The sequence below is a fragment of the Etheostoma spectabile genome, chromosome 7 (genome assembly GCF_008692095.1).
Source record: "Etheostoma spectabile isolate EspeVRDwgs_2016 chromosome 7, UIUC_Espe_1.0, whole genome shotgun sequence".
NCBI classification, from domain to species: Eukaryota; Metazoa; Chordata; class Actinopteri; order Perciformes; family Percidae; genus Etheostoma; species Etheostoma spectabile.
In genome coordinates, this window is record NC_045739.1 from 30173559 (window position 1) to 30190204 (window position 16646).

At 43.1% G+C, this 16646-nt stretch overlaps 1 protein-coding gene across 1 annotated transcript in view; it reads left to right on the forward strand.

The window, feature by feature from the left end:
- Nucleotides 1-16646, forward strand: part of plekhg5b (pleckstrin homology domain containing, family G (with RhoGef domain) member 5b) — an 84832-nt gene that overhangs the window by 33105 nt on the left and 35081 nt on the right. The window contains 1 exon segment of the mRNA XM_032520462.1: nucleotides 15264-15405. Coding sequence (XP_032376353.1) covers nucleotides 15264-15405 — 142 coding nt within the window.

The following is a 16646-nucleotide window of genomic DNA, read 5'->3' on the forward strand; positions in this document are numbered from 1 at the left end:
GCTCCATCCGCCGAGATCGCTTTTGTTTTGACACGTGCGCGCACACACACGTCTGAGGGACCACAGAGCAAGTTCGATCCGGCTTGGGACTAAAACTTTCCCCACCTGCTGTCTATTTGAGACATCGATTGGCTCTTTCACTGGAATTCAAAGGAGTTGCCTTTCTAAGAAGTGGAGTTTTCTATGGTAGGTAAATATAATGTAAAAAAAACCAATCTCTTCTATTGTGTTCCAGTGTGACGACACTTTTATTAAAGAATATGTGAATCGCTAAGAGTGTTGCTGGAGAAACACTATGTCATGTCTTGGTGCACTTTCCACTCATTCTGTGTAAAAGCAAAGGATAGGGAACTGAAGTAGGACTTTGTCATCATTTATTAATCTCAATTAATTGATTTAATTGCTGGGTCTAAAAAATACAAAACAGCAAGGCGACGTCATCAAACGCTGATTTTTGTCCAGCCGACAGAACACAAAGATATTGAACTGATTATGTTGTAAAACAAGGGGGGAAGAAATAGATTATCAAAACAGTTTACGCATAATTTCCTGTTGATCGACTTCCTATGTCTGTGTGAGGCTGTGAAGGTTGGCACACTCACATCTGTGCAGACCATATGTTTTTCTTCCCTTCTATGCATATTTCATATCTACTTCTGATATGAACAGACCAGCCGGTACCCCCTGGCACCAACAGGAGTTCTCGCCTTTCAATATTCTTCATCCCAAATAGGAAGCGGTGTCCAAAATCAATTCTAATTCAACTAGGAAAACCCAGCCCCCCCCCCTTTCACTTCCTCCTTTTTTGGTCTTGTTCATCACCCTCCAGTCTCTCTCTTCTTCTCCTCCTGCCCTAAAGCTATGACAGGAAGGCTGGCTGCATCACAGTCCGGGCAAAGTTGCCTGAGCCAGCAATCCGGACCCTCGGCTTCTCCGTTAGAGCGGAGAGAGACGAGCTGCCGGTGAGTGGGGGCTTTTCTTCGTTAGTCGTATTGACCCACGAACTGTGAGTAGTATTTCAGCACCGTGAGGATTTAGTGGTGTTTCTCATCTGAAGAGGTAGCACGAGTGTTTGGGTTAGGTAGAAGAAAAGTTATCTCAATGACTTCCCCCACTGTGCTGATGGGTCACGGAGTGGGTTATTAGGGTTAGAGGTGAAGATGCTGCGACTGTGGCATGTGGCATGTAAATATTTGACTCTGCTCCGGGGTAGATGGAAAAACAATTAGATAATAATAATAATTAATTAAATTTGTATAGCGCTTTTCACAAGCTCAAAGTCGATTTACAGAGTAGAAACAGTAGGTAAATATATATATATATATTATATATATATATATATATATATATATATATATGTGTGTATATATATATAAAAAAAAATTGAAAATAATAATAATTGAAATAAATGAATACATTCCTGTTACCTGCAATAGCTGCCTGTTACCATTTATGCTTGGATGAAAATAATTATTATTATATAATTATTATTATTATTATTACTATTATTTTACTTTTCACCATTGCAATTCCTTAATTATGTTAATTATGTAAATGTGTAATAACATTCCTTTATGTAAATACCGTACATATCCAATTCCTTATATTTCTTTATTTGTATTTCTACTCTATACTATTTGTGCAACTGCAACAAAGAGTATCCCTTCGGGGATCAATAAAGTATTTCTGATTCTGAAAATGAATAAAGATGGCGACCATATCCAGTTGTCCGATAGGAAAATGAGTTGCTGAAGATGAGGAGGTAATATTTTTTGCTTGCATGTTGAAACATACCTTTGACTGAAATGCATAGTCTGCTTCATAAGAACATTAGTAGTCCCTGCCAGCATGTTTGTTTGAGTTTGGGGTGCCTGTCTGTTCTGTCAATGGACGGTGTTTGATTTCACCTCGTTTCCATAGTACTCTGCTCTATGTGATTTTTTTTTTTTTTGGGAGTCAACACAACTGTAATTTGCGTTTCCCTTGGCTAAAGAGGAAATGCACGTGGACAATTGCTTCTGCTGTGTTGCAGCAGGAATATGAAAATAATCCAAATAAGTCAATCTCTCATAAATGTCTGTCTTGTGTTATCTGGGAAAAACCGTCCCCATCCATCATGTGTCAGTGTGCAGAGGAGGACATTATGAAATGTAGTGTAGAGTAACAGTGTGTGGCCAACTGGTGTCCAAGTACCATGAAACAAGCAGAATGAGTCTGATATACTGATATGGTATGTTTTTATTTGGGGGGGGGGTGATGGGGGGTAATTCCAACTATGCTTGTGATTTATCACAATTTGGATTTTGTTGGACTTGGACCTCTGCTGTTGGTAATAGTATTGTTGGACGTGCCAAGTTAATTACTGAGATCCGGGAAAGCCGTAATATAAAAACCTGATCATACAAACTTCTTTTGAAGATAAAACAAAAGCAAAACATTACCCAGACATTTCACGTACGTGATGGTTTATTACCAATAAAACCCACGGATTCAACGGTGTGTTTACCCGCTCTAACGAAGCCTAAACGCTAGCATGCCCAGCTAGGTATCTTACCGCCTACAGTAGTAACCTTAGCGTGATTTCCACAGCCAAGCATCCAAACAAGGTTATGCTAGAACGTGAGGATGAATTCCATTTTTATTTGCAAAACTCTACTGTATTATTATGGCTTCTACATGGATTTATAACGACAGTCTTCAGTTGGGTGATTACTTTTTGCCTGAGACGTGTAGCCTTAGCCTCGCCCTTTTAGCATTATAGTATGTAGCCTTCAAGTATATATATTATACAGTGCCTTGCGAAAGTATTCGGCCCCCTTGAACTTTTCAACCTTTTGACACATTTCAGGCTTCAAACATAAAGATATACAATTTTTATTTTGTGTGAAGAATCACCAACATTTGGGACAAAATTGTGAAGTGGAACGAAATCTATTGGATATTTCAAACTTTTTTAGCAAATAAAAAACTGAAAAGTGGTGCGTGCAAAATTATTGGGCCCCCTTGCGTTAATACTTTGTAGAGCCACCTTTTGCTGCGATTACAGCTGCAAGTCGCTTGGGGTATGTCTCTATCAGTTCAAGGGGGCCGAATACTTTCGCAAGGCACTGTACATACTTGATATTGTGTTATATTAAGATTATCTTTTGGGCATTTTAGGCCTTTATTTATGTGTAGGACAGCTTACATTTGAAAGAGGAGAGAGAGAGGGGAATGATATGCATCAAACCCGCGGCCGCTCCGTCAAGGAGTAAACCACTTTATATATATATGGGAGCCCGCTCTACCAGGTGAGCTAACCAGGCGCCCTTCAAGTCCATTCAGACCCTTTTGTAGGTGATTTAGTTTTAAACATGAGTTAGCAAGTTAGCTAGCTGATGAACTCTGTCAGTTGTCGTTTTAGCTAATAATACGGTTACCAGCAAGAAATATTGTAACTGGCCTGCTTTTGTGGTACCGTTATTTCTTAGGTATGCTTGGTTTAAGTGGTGAATCCATCATTGTGAACAATGCTAACCCTTTCTCAGCCCCAAGTCGCCAAATACAGATGTGTAGTCCGTGGCTCTCAGAGTCGGATACGATACAAAAATCACCTGTATGGAACGCACCCGATAGAGCATGGGTCTCAAACCCGCGGCCCGGGGGCCAATTGCGGCCCGCGGGATGATATTTTGTGGCCCCCAACTTGACATCAAAGTTAAGTGTTAGTGCGGCCCGCGCGTTCTGAAACTTTTTGTCATTGCGCTTGTCACTTATGGGCTACCGTAGTAGTCTCCTGACAGCGGCGTAACGGTTGTCAAGCTAGCTAAGTACTCTTTGCGGCAAATGCCTGAGGTTTGACAATGTGATGTCTGTTGTTGTGAAATTCACCAACCATATCAGATCTAGGGGCTTAAAGCACCGGCAGTTCCGCGCCCTGTTTGGAGGAAATAGGTTTTTTTTTTGGAATACTTGATGCGGCCCAACCAAACCCAGACTCTACTTCCAGCGGCCCCCAAGTAAGTTGAGTTTGAGACCCCTGCGGTAGAGCAACAGGCTGACCGCGGCGCCGTCATAGTATGACATGTCATAAGATGACATAGCATTAAGAGCAATAACGCTAGCGAGTAGTATGAAAGACATAAGGAGGGAGGTTTGAGTGGTGGATGGGTCAAACAATACAGGACTTTTTTCCCCCAAGAGACCAGGGTTTATGTCCCGTGTGTCACTGAAACGTACATTTGGGATCTTTTCCTAAACTTAACTGTCCCGTTCTTGTGCCGCATGTCAGTCCAACGTACGCGCTGACCCGGTCAAAAGGTAACGCCCAAGCAATGGGCTAGAGGAGAGAGCTAAAGAGAGTTTCTGCATCACTAACAAACGCCAAAGGCACCTGACCACACACACACACACACACACACACACACACACACCACACACACACACACAACACACACACACACACACACACACACACACACACACACACAGCTCTCTCCTGGGAGGCTGAAAAACAACAAGTGCCTCTGTAAGAGTACATCCACATGTGTGAAGGCGGCAGGACTGTATGGTACCAGAACAAGGGAGTCGGTTAATAGGAAACAGGCGCGCAGCGAGGCAGGCAGTTTTGTTGCATAACAGCCACAGTAAAAAAAAACCATGCCCTGGCTCTCCTCTTCTCCAGAGGACAGATGGCGGCAGAAGAAAGCGAGCACGCGAGCGAGCGGCGGCAGCAGCAGCAGCAGCTCTCTCTCCCGTGCCACTCCTCAACAGATGCACTGCTTATTTATTGGAAAGTAAATCAGACTCGGGGGGCCAGGCCTGCCCAGCCTCCCCCTTTGATCTGCTGCAGCCTCACCGGGCGCTGCTTTCAATCCCACCTACTGGGCCCCAGCTAATGGCAACCCTGCGTAATGTTTAGGACAGCAGGCCCTCCCCAGCACTCCCAGGGAGGCCCCACGGGGCCGTGGCTCTGCTCCCAGGGGGGAAACCACAATTGGCTTTTAAGAAAAAGGTAGCCGAAAAAAAAGCAACATGTAACAGAGTTTGACCTGGTGTCTGTGTCCGTCAGCTCGGCTTGATGTCAGACAGGCTCGCTCTGCAGGCATTTAGCTCTTGGACAAGCTGCTTAATGCTAGGGCTGCACGATATGAGGAAAACATGCAACAACGTTGTAGAATATAACGCTAACAATATAACTTGGGATTAAATAAACCCATTTTAAAGTGTACTTAGCTTTGCTGCGTTTGGGATTCTGCTAAAAGAAACCAAATTGCTTGTTGAATTTTAAACCAATGAAAGGAAATCACTCAACATTTTTTTATTGAACAAACCGATCAATGACTTGAATACAAAAGGCACCAATGAAAGACATGTAAGGTCCAGTTTTCTGCTGATATTTTCTTTCAACTGACACAAGAAATCTGTCAAAGTGTCTTATCCAAAAGGTCGCAGAGCCTTTCACCATGTGTTTATTGCGGCAGTTGATACATTGTGCAGCCCTGTGTAATGCAGTAGCAGATATCGTTTGTTGCAGTTACGATCTAACCAATGTCTTAAGCACAGTCGGATGCAAGAAGGTGAGTGGCCGGGAGGGAAAGCAACTGACAGCGTCTGATTGGTGGGTTGAGAAGCTGTGTGTCGTTACATACAATATTGATATAATCTGGGAAAACCCATCTTCCCTTTCTTAAAGGCTTCTAAACTTATTTGACTCTTCCAGCAGTTTAATAACCCCAAACAGCTTCCTCTGGCAACCTCCAACATGTCAGCATTAATACTGTTATTCTGCAACAATAATAACTGATTGTTTTAATTGACTAAAAAAATAAAAAAGCCAAACATTTTAAGATTGTAGCTTATCTGATGTGAGGATGGACAACTTTTCCTCTTTTTCATAAAGTGCCCATATTAGGAAAAAAATCACTTTTTCTGGGATTTAGGGTGTTATTTTGTATCTTTGGTGCTTCCACACGCATAAAAACCTGGCTAAAAAAACCATCCATACTGTTTTATGTGAGATCCGGTTTCTGAATGTCCTCGGTCTTCAGTCTCCGGGTGAGCTGGTCAACATCTGCACGGCTTCCTACGTCCCTAGCCGAGACGAGGTGGCTAACCGTAGCATGCTAGCTCGTTTTCAATGGCTAAACACTGCTCCAACAGCCACTAGTGGACCATAATCTCCAAAAGAACTACTTCCTGTCCCTGTTGTGCAGGTATTCCACCTAGGTAGGTAGACCTGAACACACAGGGTGAAAACAGGATCTGCAGCAATGTGCAGTACAACCAAAATCTGGTGTTTTTTGAAAATGAAAACCTATTCTAGTACAACCCCAAAATACAAATATGAACCTAAAAATGAGCATAATATGGGCGCTTTAAATTTGTATTGTTCAAAACTATAATGAAATAGAATGAATTATATGAAAGGGATGTGAGGATGACACCTTGTGGTTTGGGTGGAATTTCTTCTTATTTTCTGACATTCATAGATAATCAATTTGTTAATTACTACTAATTGAATAATAATAATAGGAAATAACATAGCACAAGTTCTTTCTTGAGGCTATTTAGCAGAGGTACCGTGGCTCCATCCGGCGCTTAGCCCCGCCCAAGACAATTGTGACTGGTTTAAAGAAATGGCAATAACCCAGAGCACGCGTTTCTCCCAGCCCAGAATGCTGTGTGGACTAGCCAGACCCTCCTCCGCGGCGCTGTGGTGGAAGGTCTGACAATGTGAGACCACAGTAAAATGAGCTTGGGAAATATTTAGCTTTATTTGTATTAGACAGTTGTCTATGCACTCTGGTATGTACTGTATTGATGTATCCACAGGTCAAAGGTCAGCAAGTTCCTATTAGTATAGACTCTGAACCACTGGTGATGTGTACTTGTGTCTTGAGTTGTCGGATGTCTTTGATTATTTTTATGGTATAGACTGGTGTTACCGCGGTCTGTCTGGATGTTTGACTGACTTCACTGCACTTTGACTATTTGAACAAGACTGTGCATGACTCGGCCTCGTCTGGTTGCTATCCAATTATTTCTGTGCGTAGGTGTGTTCATTGGGATGCATTTTTGATGTGTTTTTCTTGTAGAGAAAGCTAATAAAAAAATAAGGCCATCCGTTTTTGTGTGTGCGGCCTCTGTTGAAGCAGCGGAAGACGTTTTCATTTTTTATTTCCATTGGTATTTTCTTTGCCTTTGGCTTGCTCTTTTTTACTGTTTGAGTCTTATTATAACTTTTTTTTTCACGTGAAGCACTTTGTGACTTGGTCTTTTAAAAGGTGCCACATCAAATCAACTTCTTAGTTTTGAAAGAAAAAGACGGGGCGGGACTAGAGGTGGACTTGAAGCTACGTGTGCCGACTCCTCGTGACTGCTGACGCTAACATAGCTCACTGCTGAGGAGAGCATCCTCCAGTTGCCAAATCAGCGATGACTTTCGTGTTAGGACAGGACCTTTGAAAGCCGACTTTTCTGTAAGAGTGGAGTAATGGTAAGCATTAATGTTGGCCCGGGTGATTAAACACAGCGTGGCTGCGTGTCCCCCCGCAGTCTCAACAAAGACTGAGACCTCTTGTGTCGGACAGTTTGTTGGCCCAAACGATACGGATGGAGCTCGACTTAACCAGTGTTCTCCATTGTCCCCAGAGTGATGCATTAATCACACTGGTGTGTGTTGTGTTCAGGTTTGCTTTGATTTCATGTTTTCTATGGTGTGTGTGTGTGTGTGTGTGTGTGTGTGGTGTGTGTGTGTGGTGTGTGTGTGTGTGTGTGTGTGTGTGTGTGTGTGTGTGTGTGTGTGTGTGTGTGTGTGTGTTGTGTGTGTGTGTGTGTGTGTGTGTGTGTGCGCTGATGATGGTAGCTTGGAACAATGACGGGGAATGGAGTTTACTCTGTGGGTGTGGGCATATGACAAACAGGTGTGTGTGTGTGTGTGTGTTATGGAGCAATCCATTTGTGATAACTCCTGTTTTTGCAACATATCAATAAAAGATAAGAATTTTTTTATTCTTTTGAAGAATACTTTTTATAAGATGCAGTAGATTTGTGTGTTGTACATCAACAACCCCAACCTCTTAAATCCAGCCCTACACCTCCACACACTCACACTTGCAGTCCGACTCACCACACACACCACACACACACACACACACACACACACACACACACACACCACACACACACACACACACACACACACACACTAACAGATAAAGGCATTATTGAAAGTTGAAGATGGAGCATATTTCCATTCTTGGCCAGCTCTCCCTCTTATTGCTCACCTATCATTAGTAACATTTGGTTGCCCACTCATTGTCTTGTGTTGACATTAATTTCTCTACCTGAGAGAATAAGGATGGTACGACATGCTTTTGTCCCGATTATTTCAAGATACATACAGTAGGTGCCGATTATTGAGATTTCCATTTATTGCTGGAAGTATTGCAATTCGATAGTATTGAGTGTTGTGAGTTTCTCTTCCTTTTTTTTTTAACAAAAGCTGAATAATACACTTTTAGAGACAATATATCATGAGTAATTGTTTTTCTGTGCACACCAGTCTGTCAGTCTGACATTTATTTCATTTGTAAAGAGAAACAAACAAGGATGGAGTAAACTGATATGATGTAGTCAACGTCAGCGGTACCGTATAATCAGAAAATATGCAGGTGAATCATTGGTATAAAAAAAATTGATCCTAGGGAATAGAATCAATTAAAAAAAAAAAAAAAAAAAATGGTTTCCCCTTGGTTTCCTAGAGTCTATGCCATTTTGGAAGCAAAATGTCCTCGTTACCTAGATTTGTTAAGCTCTGATGCCAACAAATCTCTTATTGAACTTTTAGCTCTCCTTTCTATTTTTGTTATCAGACAAGCGCAATGTAAAAGACATGGCGTCTGATTTTGAGCGTGCAATGAGCGTTGCTCGTGCTGATAAAAAAATCCCCCTGTTAAAGTGGATTGGGCTCTCCTCCAGCTGGTGTCTGTACTGGGCCTAGCTGGGTCCATTGTTCCCATAGAAATCTCTTTAACGCCAAACCAACCACTTAGTCCCCATCTTTAAAGTCTTTTCTCTCTCCAATAAAAGCATAAATCTCACCTTGTGAGCTTCTCTATGGGAACCGTCCGGGACCAATGGGGCCACACAAGGACAACACATGGGAGTGAAAAGAAACTACCAACCGTGGGTGAACCGCAGCTGTATGTTGGAGTTCAATAAAACCGAGTGGTTCTTCTTCTCTGCAGAACTAATCTAGCTGACTGCATTATGTCAGCATCCGGGGAATCACATCATATCCCAACAGGTCTTCATCGAACTAGAGACGAAGTGTAAAAGTCAGTGGGACACAGCTGTTATTTCAATGTGTCCTAATGCATTTAATCAGTATTCCATATTGTGTTCTGCTCCTCTTGTTTTTAGATTTTTTGCCAAACTCACAAAAAACTAGGGGTGTCACGATTTGATATTGATTTTTAGGCTCAAGATTTGATTCAAAAATGAGTCTTAATTTTAAAAAAACATTTACGGTATGTACATGTAGTTACTTTACCCATGTTATAGTATACACGCCATTACATTTTTTTTAATTAAAATTTTAAAAACATAAAATAACAAATATGAAATAGATTTTTGGAATTCTATCAATCAATTTTGAATCGGTAGAGCTTGAATCAATTCATGAATGTGAATTTATTTTATTTTTTTTTATTTATTTTTTTTAAGCCTACCCCTACAAAAAAGCTGCCAACAAACTGCAGTACAGATCAAAATTGAATCTTTGAAGTTCAGTTATCTACAGATGTTGAAAATTAAACCCAATTAGATTTGTGATTCCTATAAAACACTATTGATCTCCAACTCTATCAAGCTTTACACAGCAGAACAAGGAAAGCCCGTTATCTCTCGGAAGATACACCATGACACTTGGCTGTGAGAGAAGCTGCAGTCTTCACATATGCGGTGATGCATGCTATTACACAAGTGCTAGGTGTGCTCTGGCAGGACAAGCTGTTCCGGAGGAGGGCTGAGTGCGGTTTTAGGGGGGAATGCAGTCAATTTGGAAACAGCTAGGTGGTCTGATCCAGCACAGTTTTGGAGATCAAGAGCTCCTTACTGAGCAGATTCTTTGCCTGCTCTTCAAAGCAGCCGTGTGGTCGATGGACACTGTATCTCATCGAATCAGAGCTGTAATCTGGGTTTGAATGTATCTGCAGCCTTTTTCCTCAATGCGTCAGATGATTTGATGACCAAGACCGATTACCCACAGATTTTCCGGTTTCCAGCGCGGAATGCGTCCAAACGTCTTAAAAATTGTCCTTGGGAGACAAAGTTGTGACAGTGGTGAGGATGTCTCAGCCAAATTGAACTGCCAGGCTGTTGCTCCAAAAGCCACGAGTCCCATCCTTAATTATAAACCATGTTTAAGACATTTGAATCTGAAGTTAATAATGGTTCCCCGGTCTAATGTCTTTAGCATCAGCTGTGTGACGTTAGTCAGCGGCTGCAGTAAGTGCTTTAAAGTGTGTTGCCCTCGTATGTCACGTGCCGAGGTATAATAAAGGTTAAGGTAAGAATCCGGATTCACCAGTCATGGGACAACCCAGAGGCTTGAGTCCTTGGCCCGGGTTTGAATCCAGCCCACGGTTCTCTGCTGCATGTCGTCCCCCCTCTCTCCCTCTCCTCCCTCTCCTCCCTTTCCTATCTTCAAGCAGTCCTGTCAATGAAAAGGTCCTGAAAGTCCCGAAAATCTCTTTAGAAAAAGAACACTTTTTTTAATCCACACAAGAACACCTTTGGTGTGTGTGTGTGTGTGTGTGTGTGTGTGTGTGTGTGTGTGTGTGTGTGTGTGTGTGTGTGTGTGTGTGTGTGTGTTGTGTGTGTGTGGTGTGTGTGTGTGTGTGTGTGTGTGTGTGTGTGTGTGTGTGTGTGTGTTGTGTGTGTGAACAAGGGTGAATAAGCAGGTGCCACGTGGCATTGGATGTGATAAGCCAAGACAAAGGGCCGCCGTGGGGTGCGGTGTGTGTTCTCAGCTGTTGGGGAGAGGGACGAAGGTGGGGCTTTGGTGGTGTGTGGTGTGTGTGTTTGTGTGTGTGTGTGTGTGTGTGTGTGTGTTTCGTTCATCTACAGTCAAACCTCTCCACTAATCCGGCCAGACGCACGTGACACACAGTCGCGTGACACATGTTGCATCGCAGCAATCGCACACTCAGTACGAGGCACGCGTGGCCTCCTGTCAGCTGTCCTGCACGCTCACATTCCCTCACAGCCAGTTTCACTCTCGTGCTCCTCTTCGTTCTTGGAAAACTGATCCGAGTCCGGTCGTCCTCGTACCCAAGTATCAATCATCCCTCTCATTGATAGGAATGTTGAGCATAGCTAATGTCCCTGTTGCACATATCCCGAGCTGAAGTTATTTTAGGGTAATGTGGCAGGTATCTGTCTTTGATGTTTGAGTTTTTTTCCATTTGGTGCATTTGAGCCTTTTCTTCGCCCTATGATGCACTTGTGAAGGCCTACCTTTCCTAGCTATTGTCCAAATATGGCATCTGATTTGCTCGTATTTCTCTGGCCCGGCTGTCTGTCTCCACACCTCTTGGCGAACATAGCACCTCTGTGCGATGGGCCGCGCGTTGACTTCAGAGAGGCGTATGTAGGCGATGTTGTAACAGATTTCTGTGACTTGTTTGCTTCTGCCCTGAAGCTGTCTCTTTGGCAGCATGGTCCCCCGGCGGTAAATCAAGCTCAGTGACTCAGTCGGGGTGAGACACTTTTACTTCCCTGTATGTGCAACTTGTCATATGTCATCAACTGCAACGATTGAGAAATGACCCAAGTTTTCACACTGTTTCCATTATCCTCCTTCACTGTAATTACTCAGTGAGCACAAGACTGAACAGGACCTCTGTTTGTTTAAAAAACAGTAGAACACACCTCTCGTTTTAGATTAGGGGTTTTACAGAATAGTCAACTATTCAAATAATTAAAGCTGCAAGCCGCTTTGGACGGGCCTTCCCTCCTCTGCGCACGTCGTGAGTTACAGGCGGTCGACTTTATGAACGTGCATTTGCTCAACACCGATGAAAAGGCAACTCCCTGTTGAGTTCAACGATACCTCACACAAGACTCAACGTCATACAGTTCATTAGCTGTGAAAAGGGGTGTGGCTAAAGCATAGGGGGCGGGCCAAACCATGACCAATGAAAACGGGAACTCTCTGTTGAATTCAATGATGCCTCACACAATAGTGTACAAGAAACGGGTCATTAGTTAAAGGGGGCGTGGCTTGTTCATATGGGGCGGGGCAAATCATCACCAATGAAAAGGGAACTCTATGCTGAGTCACACAAGACTCACTAGCCCTAAAAGGGGGCGTGGCCTAAGTATATGGGCGTGTTTAAAGTATAGGGGCCGGCTCAGGATCACAAGTAGACCACATCATTTGGATGATGTTTGTCATTTAAGGCTGATTTCCTGTTGCCAGCAGGGGGCGCTATGACCCAAAGTGGCCACGCCCACACCGTTTGGCGGAAAGTTAAAGGTATCTCAACAACTATTGGCACAATGTTTTATACAGACATATACATCCTATCGAAGAGGAATCCTACTGACTCTGGTGAGCCCCTGATTTTTCCTTTAGAGCCGCCATCATTCAATTTGTCCAACACTTAACGACCAAATACCTGCAGAGATAATGGTATTCCAATTAGTCTCAGCGGTACTTTGTGTTTATTAGCAAATGTTAGCAACCCTAATCTCACATGGTAAACGTACCAGATAAACATTACCATGTTTAGCAGTGCCATTGTGTGCATGCAAACACGTGACACTAGGTGTCGAGGTACAGTCTGTCTACAGTCCAGAGCTACCGAGCCACTGACATGGCTGTAGATCTTATTTTGATAGATATGGCCATTACCCCTATCAGTAATAATAACATTTGAATGGTCTGACTGCTGTATACAGTTCTTGGCATATAACACACATTGTTGTAGTGATGCCACCGTGTTCCCAGATCTCAGCATCTACTTTTCTATTTTTACACTGTTATGCAGTGACTTTGGGGAGTAATTAAAAGAATAAATTTCTCGCTGAATTCTCTCGTAATAATTCCAGTGTATTACGTCTGAGCTCATCTTAGCTACAACTATGAGAATTAGGCCACAAGTTGTAATACACTGGAATTATCCTAGAATGCGGTTGTGCGTACTGGAGGAGAGCCTGTCATTGTAAACAAGGCCATTCTCTCAGTCTCCTTCTATTTAAAACCTCTCTCTGGTTGGTTGGTGGCTCTGTCTGGAAATAACGACCCTGGGTGCATGAGGGATAGGGAGGAGTCAGTGCTGGTGGCGGCAGAGGGGAGGAGAAGAGAGGAGAAGACCCTGGATTGTGGCGCTCGTAGCCAGGCTATTTAATCTTCGCAGGACCATCAGATGCTTTGACAGAGCACAGGCACCAATTAGGCTGCAAGATTAGGGGGGGGCTGTGTACTTCCGAATAGCTTCTGGATGAACCTTTTTTCTCTTCTTTTTCTTCTTCCTTCCTGCCTTGGCTTTATATCTTTACTGGGACTCCTCACCCTCCCATAACCTCATCCCTCCTTCTGTCCCTCCCTCCTCCTGTCTTCCTCCAGCCCTGCAACTTGCTTCCTTTAAAGTCTGCGATTATACCTGGCTAGACATTGAGAGGAGTGGATTAATAAGGCAGCTCGTCAGTGTGGCTTTGACGTGGGGGACAGTGCAGAGGGAATAAGCAGGCACGCACAGTGGCAAATTGGATGCTTATCAGGTTCTGGGTGCCTGCTGGCATGGATGTGGCGCCGGATTGCAGGAGTGGAGGCTCCAATCTGCAGAATATGACGGTAGAGTACCAGGAGTGGAGACGGAGGGAGTCATTTGTATTGTAATCTGAGTTACTGGATTGTACTTGAGCTCTGTTATGTGTAGCTAGAGCATGTGGCAATACATGTGTATATATCTTTATTTAATATATTTACTTCAGACAGGCCTATATAACAGTGTTTTTATTGAAGGGATGACGTCTTATCTTTTGCATAACTATAGTTGTTGTGTTTACATAAAAGCGGGACTCAAACTCCTGTTGTGCACACACACACACACGCACAGACATGCTGCTCCTCCTGAGTACATGGGAACAATGACAGGAAGTACATTAACCGGACCTCCATTGTATCTCCCCATACATCCTCGCTTCCTGAGCAGGGAGTGGGTGATGGTGCAGGGGGACACATGGTGGAGAGGGGACACTCCTGAGGGGGGGGGGGGGGTTCAGATCTGTCTGGGCCGAGACAGAGAAATCCTTAATCCTGCAGCCTTCTGCTGCCTGTCGCCTCGGCTCTGGAGCGTTGGGAGCTAGTTAACTGGCCTGTGGTCAGTTTCATTGATTCACAATTTTGGATTACGCAAGGGTAAGCTGGTCCCAGATCAGCACACAAGGTGAAAAGCCAAACTAACTTTAAGTCAGTTACAGTGGTGCTCATAAGTTTATAAACCCATACTAAAGTTGACTAAAAAGAGGACTACAAAAACAATCTTTTGGAAATTGATCTTAATACCTTAATTACATTTTTTGGGGAAAATTCCAACCTTTTAAGGACACCAATTTTGTTTGTGAATGAATAATGTATTGTAAATAAATAAATGTTCTTCCTTAAAATACAGGGGCATAAGTATACACCCCCCTATGTTAAATTCCCACAGAGGCAGGCACATTTTTATTATTAAAGGCCCCTTATTTCATAGATCAGGATACTATGCATCCTGATAAAGTTCCCTTGGCCTTTGGAATTAAAATAGCTGCCCCCCCCCCATCACATACCCTTCACCATACCTCGAGATTGGCATGGTGTTGTTTCAGTTAGCCTAATAGCTGGTTTGATTTGCATTGAGAGATGATCTTATGGATAGTTCCCCATGCCAATCTCTAGATTAAAGATGATTTTTTAATTTCTCTTTTTAGTCAACTTTAGCAACTGTTGTTGTCATCCCACAGAGGGGGACAGATGGCGGGAAGGTGGGAGTCACCAAACCTCCGGAATGCCCCTGGCAGCCTCTGTGGATATTTAATTGTGGCAGAAACAATAGTCAGCCAGGGAGCAGTTTATTCTAAATGTGTGTGTGTGTGACTGTTTTACCATTTTCACTTTGGCCCAGTCTTTTCGAAATGTTTTTTCGAATTTCAAGGCAGGGACGTTGTGTACTTGGCAGTTATGTGATCGGACTTTCTCTTGTCCTCTTCTTCTCCTCTGTGTCTGCGTTTAGGTTTGCCACCACCCAGACTGCCAAGACCTGAATAACAAAAGCCCCCTCCACCTGTGCGAGTCATGTGACTCGCGCAGCCACTCGGAGAACACAGACAACATGCACTTTGACCGGCACCCCCGATTTGACTTACAACCTCAAGGTAAACTCGCTTTGTTTCTTTATTTGGGTATCCCCCCCCCCCTCCCCCCTCTCACAGTGATGTCACACCCATTGCATCATCACTGTGTAAATATCAAGGACACTGAATGTGTATTGTTGTCTAAATAATAACACCTACTGTATGTATTATCAGGTCAACTTTTTTGTCAATTCTGCAATATGTGCCAGACGTAAAGAGGAATCGAAAATACATTTCTCTCCAACCCAAAGTACAGAAGATAAATGATAAGTTATGTATACAATACTATGAATACATTCTAAATATTAAATGGTAATAGTAAGGCAAAACCCAAAAGGTATGGAAAACAAAACTGGAAATATAAAATGAAAGAAAAAAGTGTTTCAAAGAGTATTTAAAAAAAACAGTGCTGTTCCTGAAGGGGGGGGGGGGGGGGGGGGGGTCTTTCCCACATGTACAATTTTGAGTTTTAACTTTTCTATTTTTTGTAATCAACAATGTATGTCTGAAAAATCTGTCAATTAATCGCAACTTATTGAAATTGCAAAGTGGACTAGTGCAATGGGAGGAGGAGGGGGGGGGGGGGCACAATGTTTGTCAAAGGCAAAATATATGTCAAACCATTCTGAATTAATTAAGTATTGTGGTGCTGCAGAGATGCCCCAGCTTTGAAATCTTATCCTACAGACTTTTAATATTAATATTTTCAATGAAAATGAGGATAATGATACAAAAATGATCGTGAATCCTATCGCTATATCAGTCAAAATAATCTCAATTAGATGCCTTTCTCATATCGTGGAGCCCTAGGTAAACCCCTGTTGTGCTTGTTGTTGAAGGGTTGGTAGATCCAACTAATAATAACAATAAATATTAAAACTTATTTCTCACTTTGAGTCCTAACTAAGCCAGAACATCAACCAGTTACTAATTAGTTCCACCTTATTCATTCGACCTGGTGTTCATGTTTACCGAGTTCTTGGATCAGCACCAGGTGACATATCCGTCCTGTTGACGTCAATATTCGTCGACTTGGACGCTGAAGGAAGACATTTTACAGATTAGGAGTTGTCTGGCACAGGTTGTCTGCTTACAACCTGTGCGGCTGTGTCGATCCCCACCCCCCCCCACATGTGGCCATTTCTGTCACTATTTCTCATGGATATAGCAGGAGGAGAATGTTGCCATTCTCAATCCTGCCTACAAAGCTCTGATTGGTCAACTGGCAGAAGCTGCCCTCAGTGGCCACAGTGCCAGACCTT